Raw genomic sequence first — 14026 nt, 5'->3', positions numbered from 1 at the left:
ATCTGGTGCCATAGGTGATGTAATGAGTTGTTATTTTTCTATTCAACCACTCAAAAACGACCAACTAGAATGGAAGACCTTGCAATAATACAGGGAAACCAGGAAGGTACTCAGAAATAGAATATGTTAGTAATAGGGAAAAAAAATCAGTCCTAGACTTTGTTATCCTGCATTAAATTAACTATCCTTGAACAAAGATCAAGTACATGCACAGAAATTAAAGAATATGCAACACCTAAAAATGTAAAGTTCACAATTGTTGGCATTCAATAAAAAACTACTGGGCCTACAAAGAAGGAGGAAAATATAACCTAAAAACATAAAGGAAGTCAACTAAAATTGACTGATAATGACACAGATTACAGAGCTAATAATCATGATCATTAAAACAGGTATTATAATTATAATCCATGTGTTGAAGATAGTAGAAGAAACCATAAGTATGGTAAGGAGAGTCATAGATGGTGATATAAAAAAGACTCAAATCCAACTTCTAAGATTGAAAAGTACAACATGGTACATGAGATAAAAAATATACTAGATGGGATTAAAATTAATTAGACACTATAAAAGAAAGTATTAGTGAATTTGAAGACACATCAATAGAAACTTTTCAAAATGAACAGAAAATAATGACAAAGAACTGGCAAAAAACAGTGAGCTTCAGAACAACCTCAGATAGCACACTCTACATGTAAATTTAGGCTCCAAAAAGAAGAGGGAGAAGAGAGGACAGAATTTTTTTTTTTTTTTTTTTTTTTTTTTTTTTCGGTACTGGGGATCAAACTCAGGGCCTTGTGCTTGCGAGACAAGCACTCTACCAGCTGAGCTATCTCCCCAGCCCAGCAAAATATTTTTTAAAAAGTAATTGGGCAGAATACCTAGTGAGCCCACACCCAGCTGGCCCCTTCAGCAGCCTGCCCCAGCTGGTCAGTTACTGGTCAGGGTTTGCAAAGGGCTGCAAGAAAGAGGAACTAGCCATGTCTTACCTGATCAAAAGAGTGATCAGCATCACGAAAGGTCATTGGTTCCTACGGTCAAGCAGTGTTAGTCAACAGTATCATTTACATCTCTGGACAGATAGGCAGGGACTCTTCAAGCAGAACAGCTTGTACCAGGAGAGGTAGCAGCAGAAGTTAACCAAGTTCTTATAAACATAGGTAAAATTCTGAAAGCTGCAGACTGTGAGTTCACTAATGTGGTCAAAGTAACTGTTTTGCTGGCTGACATAAATGATTTCAATACTGTCAATGAGATCTACAAACAGCATTTCAAGAGTAATTTTCCTGTTTAGGTTGCTTACCAGGCTGCTGCTTTACCCACAAGAGGGTGCTGAGGGTGAAGCAGTAGCTGTTCGTGGACCTCTCACAACAGCATGAGTGAGTTCTCTCATGTCTTTAACATCTTGATTTTTATAATTGATGTTGGGAGGTGTACCTGAGACTAAAATATCTGGAGTTATCATGGAAATACCATATCAGAGAGGGATTTGACATGAATATTAGACAATGAATCCAGTTACTAATGCTGTAAATTACATTTAGGTGCACTCATTACTGAGTATGAGAGAAGAGTCATTCATTGTATAGTCACTCAAATAAATAAAACATAACATGTAGGAAAGATGAGTCATTGTCCCCAAAAATAATACAGAGCAAACCTGATTAAATTAAATCCTATTAATTTCATGATGTGAAACATTTAACTCTCATGTTAGATATGTGATTCTGCTTTTGCTTGAGTAAATGTTCCATCTTGAATAGTAGAAGTAAAGGAGAAAAAAGTAGACCAAAATATTTTATAGATAACATTTTTCTAATGGAAATAATGTAGACATGCAGAGTTCCCTACCAAAAAAAAAAAAAAAAAAGCTGGGAAGGGGGACACACACCTAAAATCCCTACTACTCAGGAGGCTGAGGCAGGAGGATTACAAGTTCAAGGTAAACCTAGGCAACTTGGCAAGACCTTGTCTCAAAATAAAAAAATAAAAAGAACTGGGGATATAGCTCAGCAGTAGTGTTCCAGGTTCAATCCCCATTGCTGCAAAAAGAAAAAGTCTGAAGAAATAATGGCTAAAAAATGTTCAAATTTGTTGAAGAACATAAATATGCATTTGCTAGAAACCCAATAAACTCTAAAACACAATATGAAACTACATCAAGGTACATCATAATCAAATCAGGGAGCCCCTCCAAATGGGCAGCACCCTGACAGTCTCATGTGGCCTTCAAAGAGCAATCATAAAGCATTTCAAGGATGCAGGTGTGTCCTTCACTAGTGGACTCTTCAGTATCTCAGCTAAGAGAATGTCTTCTGGGCCTTCTAGTGGAGTGGTAGGTAGCAAGATCGGCATTAGGTTGCACTTGATAAACCTAGTCTAACATTTTTATTTCCCTAAACCTGTGGATTTCCTTCTTTACACCATATCAGAGAAGCTCTGGCACACCATCCTCATCAATTGAAGGCCACCCTTGAATTCAAGTTTTAGTGAAATGTTAGCATGAAACTTACACATTAAATCCAGATTCTTCAGGAAGCATACCCATATCAATGAATTCAATCAAAACTAATGTTATATCTTTTTTGGAAAAATATCCTTGGAAATACTCCCACACATGTTCCCCACATTTCTCTTGCTGTATATTATGACCAAGGTTTTGCAATTACATAAGTTCTTTCTGCCTAGAGCATAGTGTGTACTTATGCACCTGACACATTCTGAGAGTTGACGCTATCCAAGGGTCCACTTGTAAAGAGGGTGATTGTGGTGAGCCTTAAAGGCGATGGGTTCTCCATTTCAAGGAATCTTCCCCAGATGAGGGTTTCCTCAGCAATGGGTGAAATGCCCATAATTGAGGTCTTGTCACATAACCCATCTCTCTGAAATGACTCTGTTATTTCAAAGCTAGAATGACTTACTAAAGACTCAGTTACTGTGTCAACAGTATGAAAGTTGGAGTTCTCTTTTACAGGGTGTAGTGTATATTTGAATTAGAGACATTATATGGTGGTATCTTCCCCATAATCAAATATCTGTATCTGGGAATCAAGGACTCCTGAAAACAAAAGCCAGTAGAGCCAGGCACAGTGGCACAGATCTGTATTACAGAGACTCTGGAGGCTGAGACAAGAGGAAAGTTCAAGTCCAGCCTTCACAACTTAGGGAAGCCCTAACCAACTTAATGAGACTCTAACTCAAAATTAAAAACAAAAAGGGCGGGGAGGTAGTTGAGTGGTAAGTGTGTCTGGGTTAAATCCCCAGTACTAAAACAAAGTAAATCCAGTACAGGAAGAGGACCAGGAGGAGAGTGGAGGAAAGGGAGAACTGGAGAAAAACATTGACCAAATTATATTGTTCTGTGTGCACGTATGAATATGCAACAACGAATCCCACTGTTCTGTGTAATTATGATGCACCAATTTAAAAAAGGCATCAGAGAGCTAATGATGCAATAAAAACAAGTAAATTCAAATTCACCCCTAGAAAAATGAGAATTTGCTAACAATTTAAAAATAACTATTTCAAGTCCTTAGTCCCGCTTTTCCCCATTTCTACTAGGCAACAGGATTCTCAAAACTTTTTAAAATCCAATTTTAGCTACCTAAAAGTGTGTTCAAAGTATATTATAAAATGATAATCTTCTAATAAAAGAAATGTGCAAAGATTCCCAAAATGAGCAGTAGAGTGCAAAATAAAAAATAGGAGAGCCCAACATAAACTATTATGTAGTGTCCCAAATATGTTGCCCAAGTCCTTCTCAGACTGTTTAGTTGGTCCTCTTATTTGAGCTAATAATTAGACAAGCAGTTCCCTGATGTTACAGGCAGAAAAATTATCCTTCAAGTTCAAGGCACTATTCCAAAGAAACCTTATGAGGAAACAACAGGGAAGGGTCCTACCCACAGTCCTTCCTTCAACCGGCAACTCTCTGCTACTGCAGTAGTTGAGCACACAGTTGAGGTTAAAAGTTGAAGTTCAAGTTGATGTCATTCTCTCAGTCCTCCTACAGTTCAATGAGCAATGTTAATTGAGATGGAAGCAATTAATGAAAAGAATCATGTTTACTTTATTAGCATGACTGAATAAATGTGTTTTCAGGATCCCAAAGCATGTCACGTTTCCCTAAAATTACTTATTTAATTTCTAGTCAGAGAAAATTTCTTTATAGCAACTCCCAGTTAAAAATTCTCATTACTATGGCCCCTGATCAATACGTCCCAAGTAAAACAAACCTCGGAGCTATAAAAGTATCTTGAGTTCCTGTGAGTAGTATTTGGACTCCAGAAGCCTGATTCTCAGGCTATTTTTTCTTGGATGAATTTTAGAAAGCTCTAGAATTGTTAGCCATAAACAATACAGATGACAACTCTAGCATAAAAATGGCTCTCTCTCTTCCTCGGCGCTGCCTACGGAGGTGGCCGCCATCTGAATTCGGCATCATGGCTGCCCTCAGACCTCTCGTGAAGCCCCAAATCCTCAAAAACAGGACCAAGAAGTTCACCGGGCACCGGTCAGACCAATATGTCAAAATTAAGCACAACTGGCAGAAACCCAGAGGTATTGTCAACAGGGTGCGGAGAAGATTCAAGGGCCAGATCTTGATGCCCAGCATTGGTTATGGGAGCAACAAGAAGACAAAGCATGTGCTGCCCAGTGGCTTCCGGAAGTTTCTGGTCCACAACGTCAAGGAGCCGGAAGTGCTGCTCACGTGCAGCAAATCTTACTGTGCTGAGATTGCTCACAATGTTTCCTCCAAGAATCACAAAGCCATTGTGGAAAGAGCAGCCCTCAGAGTCACCAATCTCAACGCCAGGCTGCGCAGAGAAGAAAATAAATAGGCAGTTCATGGGCACACTTTTTGCGTGCTTAAATAAAACCATAAGAACCGTCAAAAAAAAAAAAAAAAAAAAAAGGCTACCAAAGCTTCAGTGTTAGTGGGAAGAATTATCCTTGAGATATAACTCTTATTTACAAGCTATTTTTAGGCACTTAAATTAGGCAATAACATGCAACAACATGACTAATGCTGACCAGATTGGAAACTATCGAATTGTTTGATAAAGGGTCAGCAAATTTTAGAGCAATATGTGAGAGAATAAATTAAGAATATTATTTAGCAAGAAAAGAGGAGCTCAGGAAAAAATTAAAACCTAACTTTATGAAAAAAAAAAAAAAAAGATGTTCAAGCAATAGTCATCTTTCTTAACCAAAACTGTGGTGTCTAAGATAGAGCCAAAGCTATGGTAAACCCAGAAAATATTTTCTCTCCAAAGGAGAGAAACTATTATCCATACAATCATGGAGGCTCAGAGTGTGGAATAGTGGCAGGGCATCTCCTGCCCTTTCCAGGTGACAGTTTGCATGGTGGCTTGCTGAACAGCTAGAAAGAGAAAAGCAAACCCACAAGGTGGTGCACACCCAAATCCCAGGGACTCAAGAGTCTGAGGCGGGAGATTCACACGTTCAGAGACAGCCTCAGCCACTCAGTGAGGCCCTATCTCTCAATATAATATAAAAAGAGGGTGGGGATGTGGCTCAGTGGTTAAGTCCCCGCCCCCCCAAACCCAGTTCAATACCTGGAACCCAAAACAAAACCTAACAAAAATAGATCATGGTCCAAACTTTTTAAACTTTTTTTGTTCCAAATGTTTTACAAGAGGTTTATGCAAACAGGAACCCCCACATTAAACTGGAACTATATATGTAAACTATGTAAATCCAACCTAGAGAACAATTCAGCAATATGTATCAAAGTTCTTAAAAATATACATGTCTTTTGAAGAAGATATTTCAGGTTGGTTTACGAAAATAATCATATTTTAAGCAACAATGTTCTTCATAAAAAACTGATTAAAATGCCCAAGAAAACTAATACAGTTTTTTTCAAAACTATTTGCTCAGATGTTAAGTAGAAAAAAAATTTAGATTACAAAACAACATTCCCGCTCTTTTCCATTTTGTAACTCTGCTTGTATGTGTGTGTGCACATGAAAAAATATGGAAAGATTTAGAATTATTTTTAGGGTCTTTGTGTATTTTCATATTTTTTCTCTAATTTTTTAAAGCTTTTTCTTAAAGACATATTTAGAATGTCCAACTACTTTAAAGAATTTTATGAATTTATGGTTAAGTTAGAAGATTGAAAATTAGGCCCCAGTGCTGAGCTATTCACACAGCATGTTCTAAAACACCCTCCATTATCTGTGTAGCTGCTTGCCTTTCGGTGGACCTGTTGCTGCAGCAAAGTTGGGAAATTATACCAACATATGCTCCATTGTCTCTGACTTGTTTGTGCTGATTGGTGGAAGCTGAAATATAGAAAACATCAGCAAGATAATCCTAAATTAATTTGGGCTTGGACTTGGAATATGACAGACATGTGTGTGTAGATGGGGATGTATTCACTCCCACTAATCCTCAGGCCTTGTCCTCACCACCTCTTGGCCTGGGTCCAACTTGCAGCCTGGGGCCAGCATAGCAGCATTGAGAAAGTCCCTGGAAACCAAAGGGAATCTGAAAAAAAGATTGATCATAGAGATTTGGCTCTCAATCCTGGATATTTATATGTATAAACACAGAACCATCCATACATAATCAGTAACTTACTAATATTCCACCTAGAGTAGTTAATTTTCCACAACTCTTCAATTGGAAGGGGAGCTTTATTTGTGTGGAATCCTTCAGATTTAGGGAAATGGTGACCAGGATGATGGGAAAAAAGTACATCTTGGCTGAGGTGGCTACATAATTTAAGAGACCCAGTGCAAAATGAATATGTGTGTCTCTTATTCTAAAACTATTAAGAATTTCCGAACAGTGACAGCAGAGCTTACACCAGGCTTGAGGCCCTTCTAAACTCAGGGCTCTGTGTGAATGTACAGGTCACATGCCCAGGAAACCTGTGCTGAATCTTGGCATCCAGGAAGATGTGGGATCAAATTCTGTTTTTCATTTATAAGCAGGATCTTGGTTAGGTTACTTAAACTTTTAAATCTTCAGTTCTATCTTCTGTAAAATGGGAGCAAAATGAGAATAGTATTATTATCAGGATGGTTGTGAAGACTGAAACAGAGAACATTGTACTAGGCATAGCATAGTACCTGGCTCACAGAGACTGTTTACTGCAGTTAGAGTTCATCCTAAAATGCAGAGTGTCTCTTCCTGACTCAAAAAATTTGGAGTCACCCATTGTCTACAAAACAAAATGAAAATGCATGTTAGGACATATGTCGACCTTCAGTGTTCAGGTTTTATCTTCTCCTATACCCTTGCCACCTACCTCTTTCCCATATGTATCGAAGTCCAAAACACAATCTATGATTATTCTCACTTTTTAATTATGGTAGCACAGACTTCACATAATAAAGGCTCTGTCCATTGTACTAGGTACTGTGCTTGGAGGAAATTCTCATTCTCCACTCCTGATGTTTCCTCCGGGGACTGAAGCACTTGAGCTGTAACGCTCCTGAGTACTTCCACCCCCATGCATCCTCCTTGGAGAGGAGCAAATTATCTCACTGGTGAGTTTGGAAGAAACAGTATTTATAATCCATACTTTTCTCGTAGCAAAATCTCCTTAAAGGGAACATGTGATCTCAATTGATTTTAGGTAAACTCTAATCTTAGCAGCCAAGGTCTTTGCCCGATGGGAAGACCTATTGTCCAGTACTGCCTGTAACCAGGCAGTAAGCCTGTCTATTTTGGATATTCAGTTTCAGGAGCCTGAAACTTTACATGTCCACTTTATTAATGACAATAGTCTCCTGTCTGCCATATCCTTGTCTGTTTCTTAATTGGTACGTAAATTGGGTGGAAAGAATGAATATTATAAATTAAGGCTACCCAACCCAGTCTATATTCATTTCTTCCTTTAAACCTCAGAATTACCATAGAAGATAGACATTTTTATCATTCAACTTTACAGATAAGGAAAGTGAGGATTAGCAATCAAGTAAGTGTCATAATCAAGATCTGAACAGGTCTATGTGATGCCAAAGATGATGCCCTGAAAGTCTCCCATTTTGTTTTTGCAAGAAAGTTTAATAATAAACTGATAGGAACATCCAAAATTTGGGTTGGTGTTGAAAAGAAAATTAGCATGGTATTATATCAAGTATACTTACATTCTCTTTGGCAGAAAAGTAAGCCAGGCTAAACTTAAATTCAGCACATGCTGGATTTTATTTTAGGGTGAACAAGCTGCAACCATAATAAAGAACTGTATTTACAGCTAACAGCAATACCCACATTACTCCATAGATCTTACACTACAGTCTCAAACTACATTTCATGATCTACAAGGTCGGAGAAGTAAACAGTAAAAGGCATGTTTCTGAATATTTATTATTAGCAACCACAAGACTAGCAATTTTTTAAAATCATTTTGTCAGTCTTCACTTAAGATTTGTGCAAGACATCTCTTTGATAATAAACCCACTCTGTTTGAACACCTGAGCATTTTCAATGTTCTGTGACCTCTTCCACACCCTACCTATCTCAGGGAAGGTTTGATCTCCCTACCCACTTGGTGAGAAGGGAATTTAGAACATCTGAGGTAGTGGATTGCCTACTTGTGACCACCAAAAGCATTAGCTGTGCCTACCTCTGTTCCTTCAGGTAGGTACATAAATGACTCACCAAAAATTCACTACTACTTCTATACATAACTCAACTCTTTCCCTATATAATCCTAGTTATTGTAATGATAGTCTCCCATAAAAATTCCTACCGAAACTATATCCCCCGGCATCCCTGTCTCTTCTGGTCACAAGAACATCAACGCTGTGCACTGGGTTTTTTTTTTTTTTTTTTTTTTCAGTACTGGGGATTGAACCCTTGTGCTTGTGAGGCAAACACTCTACCAACTGAGCTATAGCCCCAGCCCACACTGGGTTCTTCTTTGTCATATCTGGATCCCTCCATACTTTGCTCACCAAGGTAAGTTTTTCCATCTGTTGTATTTGTCTAATCCTGTTGATTCAATGCACTTCTACGAAGAAAACAATACATATAAAATACTCCCAAGCAAATCACTACTGATTAAAACATAGATCTGCCTGTATTTCCCATCTATTCTGCCTGATTTGACATTTATCTCTTTTGTAATACAATGCTTACCTCTCCTGATTTTCTTATATTTTATCCAAAATTGGAAGTGGAATCCCAAGAAAACAAAGGATGAAAGAATATAATTTATGCTTTTTGTAATCATCTTTATTTTTCAAATACACTTTTCTTATAACCAGCCCTTCAAGACATGCCTAACAGCAGCTGTTAACTCTTTCATAGACCCAGTAGCTAATGGGAAGCATGGAGAATCCTGGTGTGGAAAAGACATTCAGTAAGGTGATTTTGACAGTGCTGTCTATTGGAGAGATTGTCTTTTCTTTGAAGAAGTTTCAGTGGTGACAACCCATAGGAAGTTCTATAGAACATTTATAAAGTCTAAACATGAGTTATAGCCCACATGAGTATAAAACCCAGTTTACAGACTTCATTTTTATTGCTTCATAGATATTCACATAACTTGGTGTATAAATAGGGAGTATTTTATCCAAAGAATTTGAGGCTCAAAGACATAAATGATTGGTTCAAAAACATGTCAAGTGTAATGGAGTAAGCTTCAATATATAAATTTGAATCCAAATTCTTCTCAGTAAACTGATGATTAAAAGGACTTTCTGTTACCAAATTTTCTAGAATAAATGATGTAGAAAATTCCAGAACATGGCACCAACTTGCTCTTTTTTCATAGGAGAATCTCTGACTCCAGGTTGAGAGTACCACAGTCAGAATCTGCAGGTCTTTTGCCCTGTCCAGTAGTTTTAGCTGCCTATCTATAGTCTTCTGCCAGCAGCAGGCCTCTGCCCCTCTAGTTAAGCAGATAATTCTAAATAGTTGTTGTTGGTTACCATGGTAACAGACGCTTAGGTTTCATCTTCAAATGCCCCTTTTAATGAAGCAATTTCAAGAATAGTTGTGATAAATTACCAGACCACAGACTTAACTGTGGGAAATTTTGCTTTAGAAAATTCAATAAAAAAAAAAAAAAAAAAAAAGAAGAAGAAGAAGAAGGAATGAGCAGCAAATGCAATAGAAAGAATGGGGCCACATTTGAAGGAACAAATGGAAGGAAAGCCAGGTCTAACTACCAAAAGGCAAATAGGAATCAATTCAAACCAGAACTTTAAGTTACCAACTGATCCTAAAGGGCTACTGGCCAGGCTGAGCAAGATTCCTCAGGAAGAAGAATGGTAATGAGAGATGCCTAGGACAAGAGTTAGTGTGTGTCCTGAGAAGACTGTATTTAAACAGTTTCCATTTTCTATTTTATCACCAACCATGGTGGTTACATGTCAGCAATAATCTGCTTTTGGTCTCTTGCATTTCTCCATTTTTGAAACCAAGAGACACTGCCACCTAGAGAAGAAGGGGTGAGCTAAAATGTGGAGCTTGGCGTAAGTGAATTTTATGACAGCTTAGGGTATCCACATATCCTATGGACATAGCTGTCCCCATAATGTTCCAGGATTCTATTATTAGTCTCTTATTTGTTGTACCCATTAAAAATTTCACGTAAGGATAAGTGGAGTTTAAAACATTGCTACACCATTACATGGAAAGAAACATCTCTTAACTACCCAAAGGAAGACATGTCAATCAATCACCCCTGTTATGTTTTAATATAAGTATGTCTCTTCCATGGGACAGCTGAAGTTTATGCACAGTTAAGGCAAGAGAGTATCCCGAAAGAGCTTTCATGTACACTGCAAGTGTGGTGCCAGGCTCCTCAGGTCCCTACAGGAATGTCTTACTCTTACTGCTCACGGAAAGCACCAGAGAACAGATGTATTACAGTTTGTGACAGGAGAACAGCCTGTGGATTCCGCCTACTCCCTCCAGTCCATCTGGGAGGTGGGTGAGACTGGGAGCCCACAGGGAGGGGGGCTCTCCTGGGAATCCCTCAGGGTACCATGGCTATTGGTGCTTTATTTTCGGTAGATGGCACTGTGTCTATGGAGACAAGCAAAGGAAGAGCCTACATGGGCAGTCTTATTGTTTCTAGAGAAAGCACACTGCTTGTGAGAATGCATGGTATTTTTCTGACTTAGTAATATGGTAACAAATACTATTCAGTATTCATGTTAGCACTCCTTTTGGAGCTCAAGGAACTTTATGATTTATTATGCTGGCTCAAACTCAGGGCTGTGGTGGAGCCCAGGGACATCCTCTGAGGGATAGAGTTAGGATAAGAATAAATCACTCTGAATGTTCACCTACTTTATCAAGCAACACATACTTCAGCACCTGTACTCCATCTGTGCTCTGGATCCCCAGCCTGTGTAATGGATCCCCCCCTTTATGACAGACAGGAAGCTCTGGCATCCCAGTTTCTGCCTGGCACCTCAGAAGCCTCACAGCCCAAAGTCAAGGCTGTCAGACAGTTTTGTGCACATTGGTCGTCCTGTGTAGCACCCTGTCAGTTACCTATCCATTCTTTTTCCTTCTTAATAGACATCAATTATTTTTTCTCTTTTCTGAGTATTTCCAGGAAAGTAGACCTCAGCACCGGAAAATGAATCAATTTTATTTTAGGTCAATTGTGATCTTTTAAATATGAGGAGAGAATTTTTAGTTTGCTTCTTAGAATATGATCTATAAACCCAGAAGGGAGGACAGAGTAAATGAAAGTCAAGCACTATGCTATGCACTTAAAAGAATACTCCCTCTTTTATTCCTTTCAATAATCTTGAGATGGATACTATGCTACCCATTTTACAGATAAGAAACATGAAGCTCAAAAAGTTTAAATAACCTACCTAAAATTACCCTTGCTATTGACTGGGAACATGATGAGATTCTAGCCATTTGAGAAGTTTGCTAGGAGACTTCTGCGAAAGGGACATGCATGACAGGGCCTGCCATTTTTGTGCCTTGACATTACATTCTAAATATTATTCCTGAAACCACATCAGTCATCTTAAGACAGTTATGAAGCCAACTTAAGGAAACAAGATCGAAGTCTGAGGAAGCAGAGAAGAATGAGAGAAGGAACCTGAACTCTGATGATGCCATTGAATTGATGAATTAATCAACTCTTGAACTTCAGAGTTATGTTTTAGCCACTTTGAGATATAACCCAAAATAACCTAAGTAAAGCAACCTACATACACCCAACCCACAGATGGCAGGAATAGGGATGCATTAGTCAGAGGCAGCCATCCATAGAGTGATTGCCAAGGAGCTAGGATGTGAGGGTCCACCCATCATGGCACTAATGAAACCAATCAGATCATTCCTGGGGACGTCTGAATAAGATAACATTATCCCCATGTCCTCAGAAACCTCACTCCATCAATTAACCCTTGTGTTACTTCAGTGATTTCTACTTAAACTAGCACCAGCTTAAATATCATCTAAGCTTTTCATATTAAAAACTAACAAAATAACCTTTGTTAAATACAGACTGTTATGGTTTGATTATGGTTTAATTGTCTAACCTGGTTCCCTGAGGGTCCATTGTGACTGAAGGCTTGGTCCTCAGGGTGGCGTTATTGGGAAGAGGTAGAACCTTTAGAAAGTGGAGACTGCTGAGAGGTCCTTAGTTCCTGGGGGTTGGGTTGTCATTAGGGTTGAACTTGGAGAGGCTGAAGATTTAACAGGAGCTAGAGAAGCTGAACGTCTTGGTTAATCCAACAAGGTAAGCCAGCAGATCAATAACGTGTACAAAATGGTACTGTACCTGGAAACCTTACTCTGATCTTCAGATAGATTGATGTCAGCCCACCCCTTCACTCACCACATTACAATATTACACAAAATATCTCTTGCGGCCAACCCTAACTCAAAACCATATAGAAAAGATAATTATAGGAAATACAATTCTAGCATAACTAACTACACAGATAAAACCACCACAGTATTGCTGTTTTGGTTCAAGAACAAAGACAAAAAGGAACAGAAGTGAGTGCCAGGTACATGTTTATATGGAAACTAAATAGAGACTATTAAGATGTATGAACAAAAATAAAACTCCACCTTTAAATAACACAACAAAAAAATGCATTCCAGGTAGATTTAAGAACAAAAATGAACATTAAAATTATAAACTAATAAGATTTTTTAAAAAGAATATCTTTGTGACTTAAGTATAGGGAAGGATTACTTATATAAAATTAACAAACCATAACCAAAGGGAAAAAAAAAAGGTAAATTAATTTGATTATGCATAAATTGAGGCTTTCTGTTGAACTGATAATATATGGACAAGGTAGTAGATAACCAAATAGGAAGACTAAAATTGATAAGAGAGTGATATCTATAGAGATAAAGAACAATTGTGAATCAAAATGAAAAGATAGCAAACTCAGTGGAAAATGGACAATGGGTGTCATCATAGCATGACATCCCCCCAAAGTGGAGCCTGAGGCTCCTGTGCTTTATTAGACAGTTGAACTTTATTAAACAGTTCAAACCCACAGGATAGGAGTGAGGAAAAATGAGTAAGGAAAAAAGAGCAAGAAGACAAATGATTTATTTGTATGTTATAGACAACTCTGTTTCCTGTTTTATTTAATGGGTTATTATCCTTCACATTTGTTATGTTTATGTTTAAATTTTCCCTAATTTGGCCTGTGAGCACTATGTAAACTGGCTTCTGTTTCCTTTTGATATGTCAACATTCTTTGAGTACAATTAAGAGATAATTTTCCACAGATCTCTCATTTTTCTGTACATCTTCAGAAACACAAACCACTGTCTTGTTCTCCATCATCATTTAAGGATGTTTGTATAGCACTTTTGGAAGGTAGAGATAGTAATTCCCTCCAGAGCAGAGGTCAGAGGTCTTGTTGCCTTTATAAAAAGTTTGGCTTCCCTAAGTTCAGGGTTCCTCAGTTGTGTCTACTTTTCCACTGAGCTTGCTACCTTTGCATTTTGTTTCATAATTATTCTTTATCTGTACTTAAAATAATTTCAGTGACACAATCTCACAACATACACAGGCTTTACCTCCCACGCCATG

At 38.1% G+C, this 14026-nt stretch overlaps 1 protein-coding gene and 1 pseudogene across 2 annotated transcripts; both read left to right on the top strand.

Annotated features, from left to right (window-relative positions):
* Window positions 1-980: 980 nt before the first annotated feature.
* LOC306656525 (2-iminobutanoate/2-iminopropanoate deaminase-like) lies at window positions 981-1379 on the top strand (annotated as a pseudogene). Its single transcript has one exon. The product of its transcript is annotated as a 2-iminobutanoate/2-iminopropanoate deaminase-like (transcript).
* Window positions 1380-4427: 3048 nt separating this feature from the next.
* LOC306656529 (large ribosomal subunit protein eL32-like) lies at window positions 4428-4841 on the top strand (the record flags this gene model as incomplete). The annotated part of the gene is made up of 1 exon (XM_079131850.1): window positions 4428-4841. Exon 1 carries the CDS (start codon window positions 4443-4445, stop codon window positions 4839-4841), a length of 399 nt encoding a protein of 132 aa, XP_078987976.1. The 5' UTR covers window positions 4428-4442.
* Window positions 4842-14026: the final 9185 nt, after the last annotated feature.

This window comes from Sciurus vulgaris (assembly GCF_902686455.1).
Source record: "Sciurus vulgaris genome assembly, chromosome: 3".
In the NCBI taxonomy this organism is placed as follows: domain Eukaryota; kingdom Metazoa; phylum Chordata; class Mammalia; order Rodentia; family Sciuridae; genus Sciurus; species Sciurus vulgaris.
This window is presented reverse-complemented; position numbering and strand designations above follow the sequence as displayed.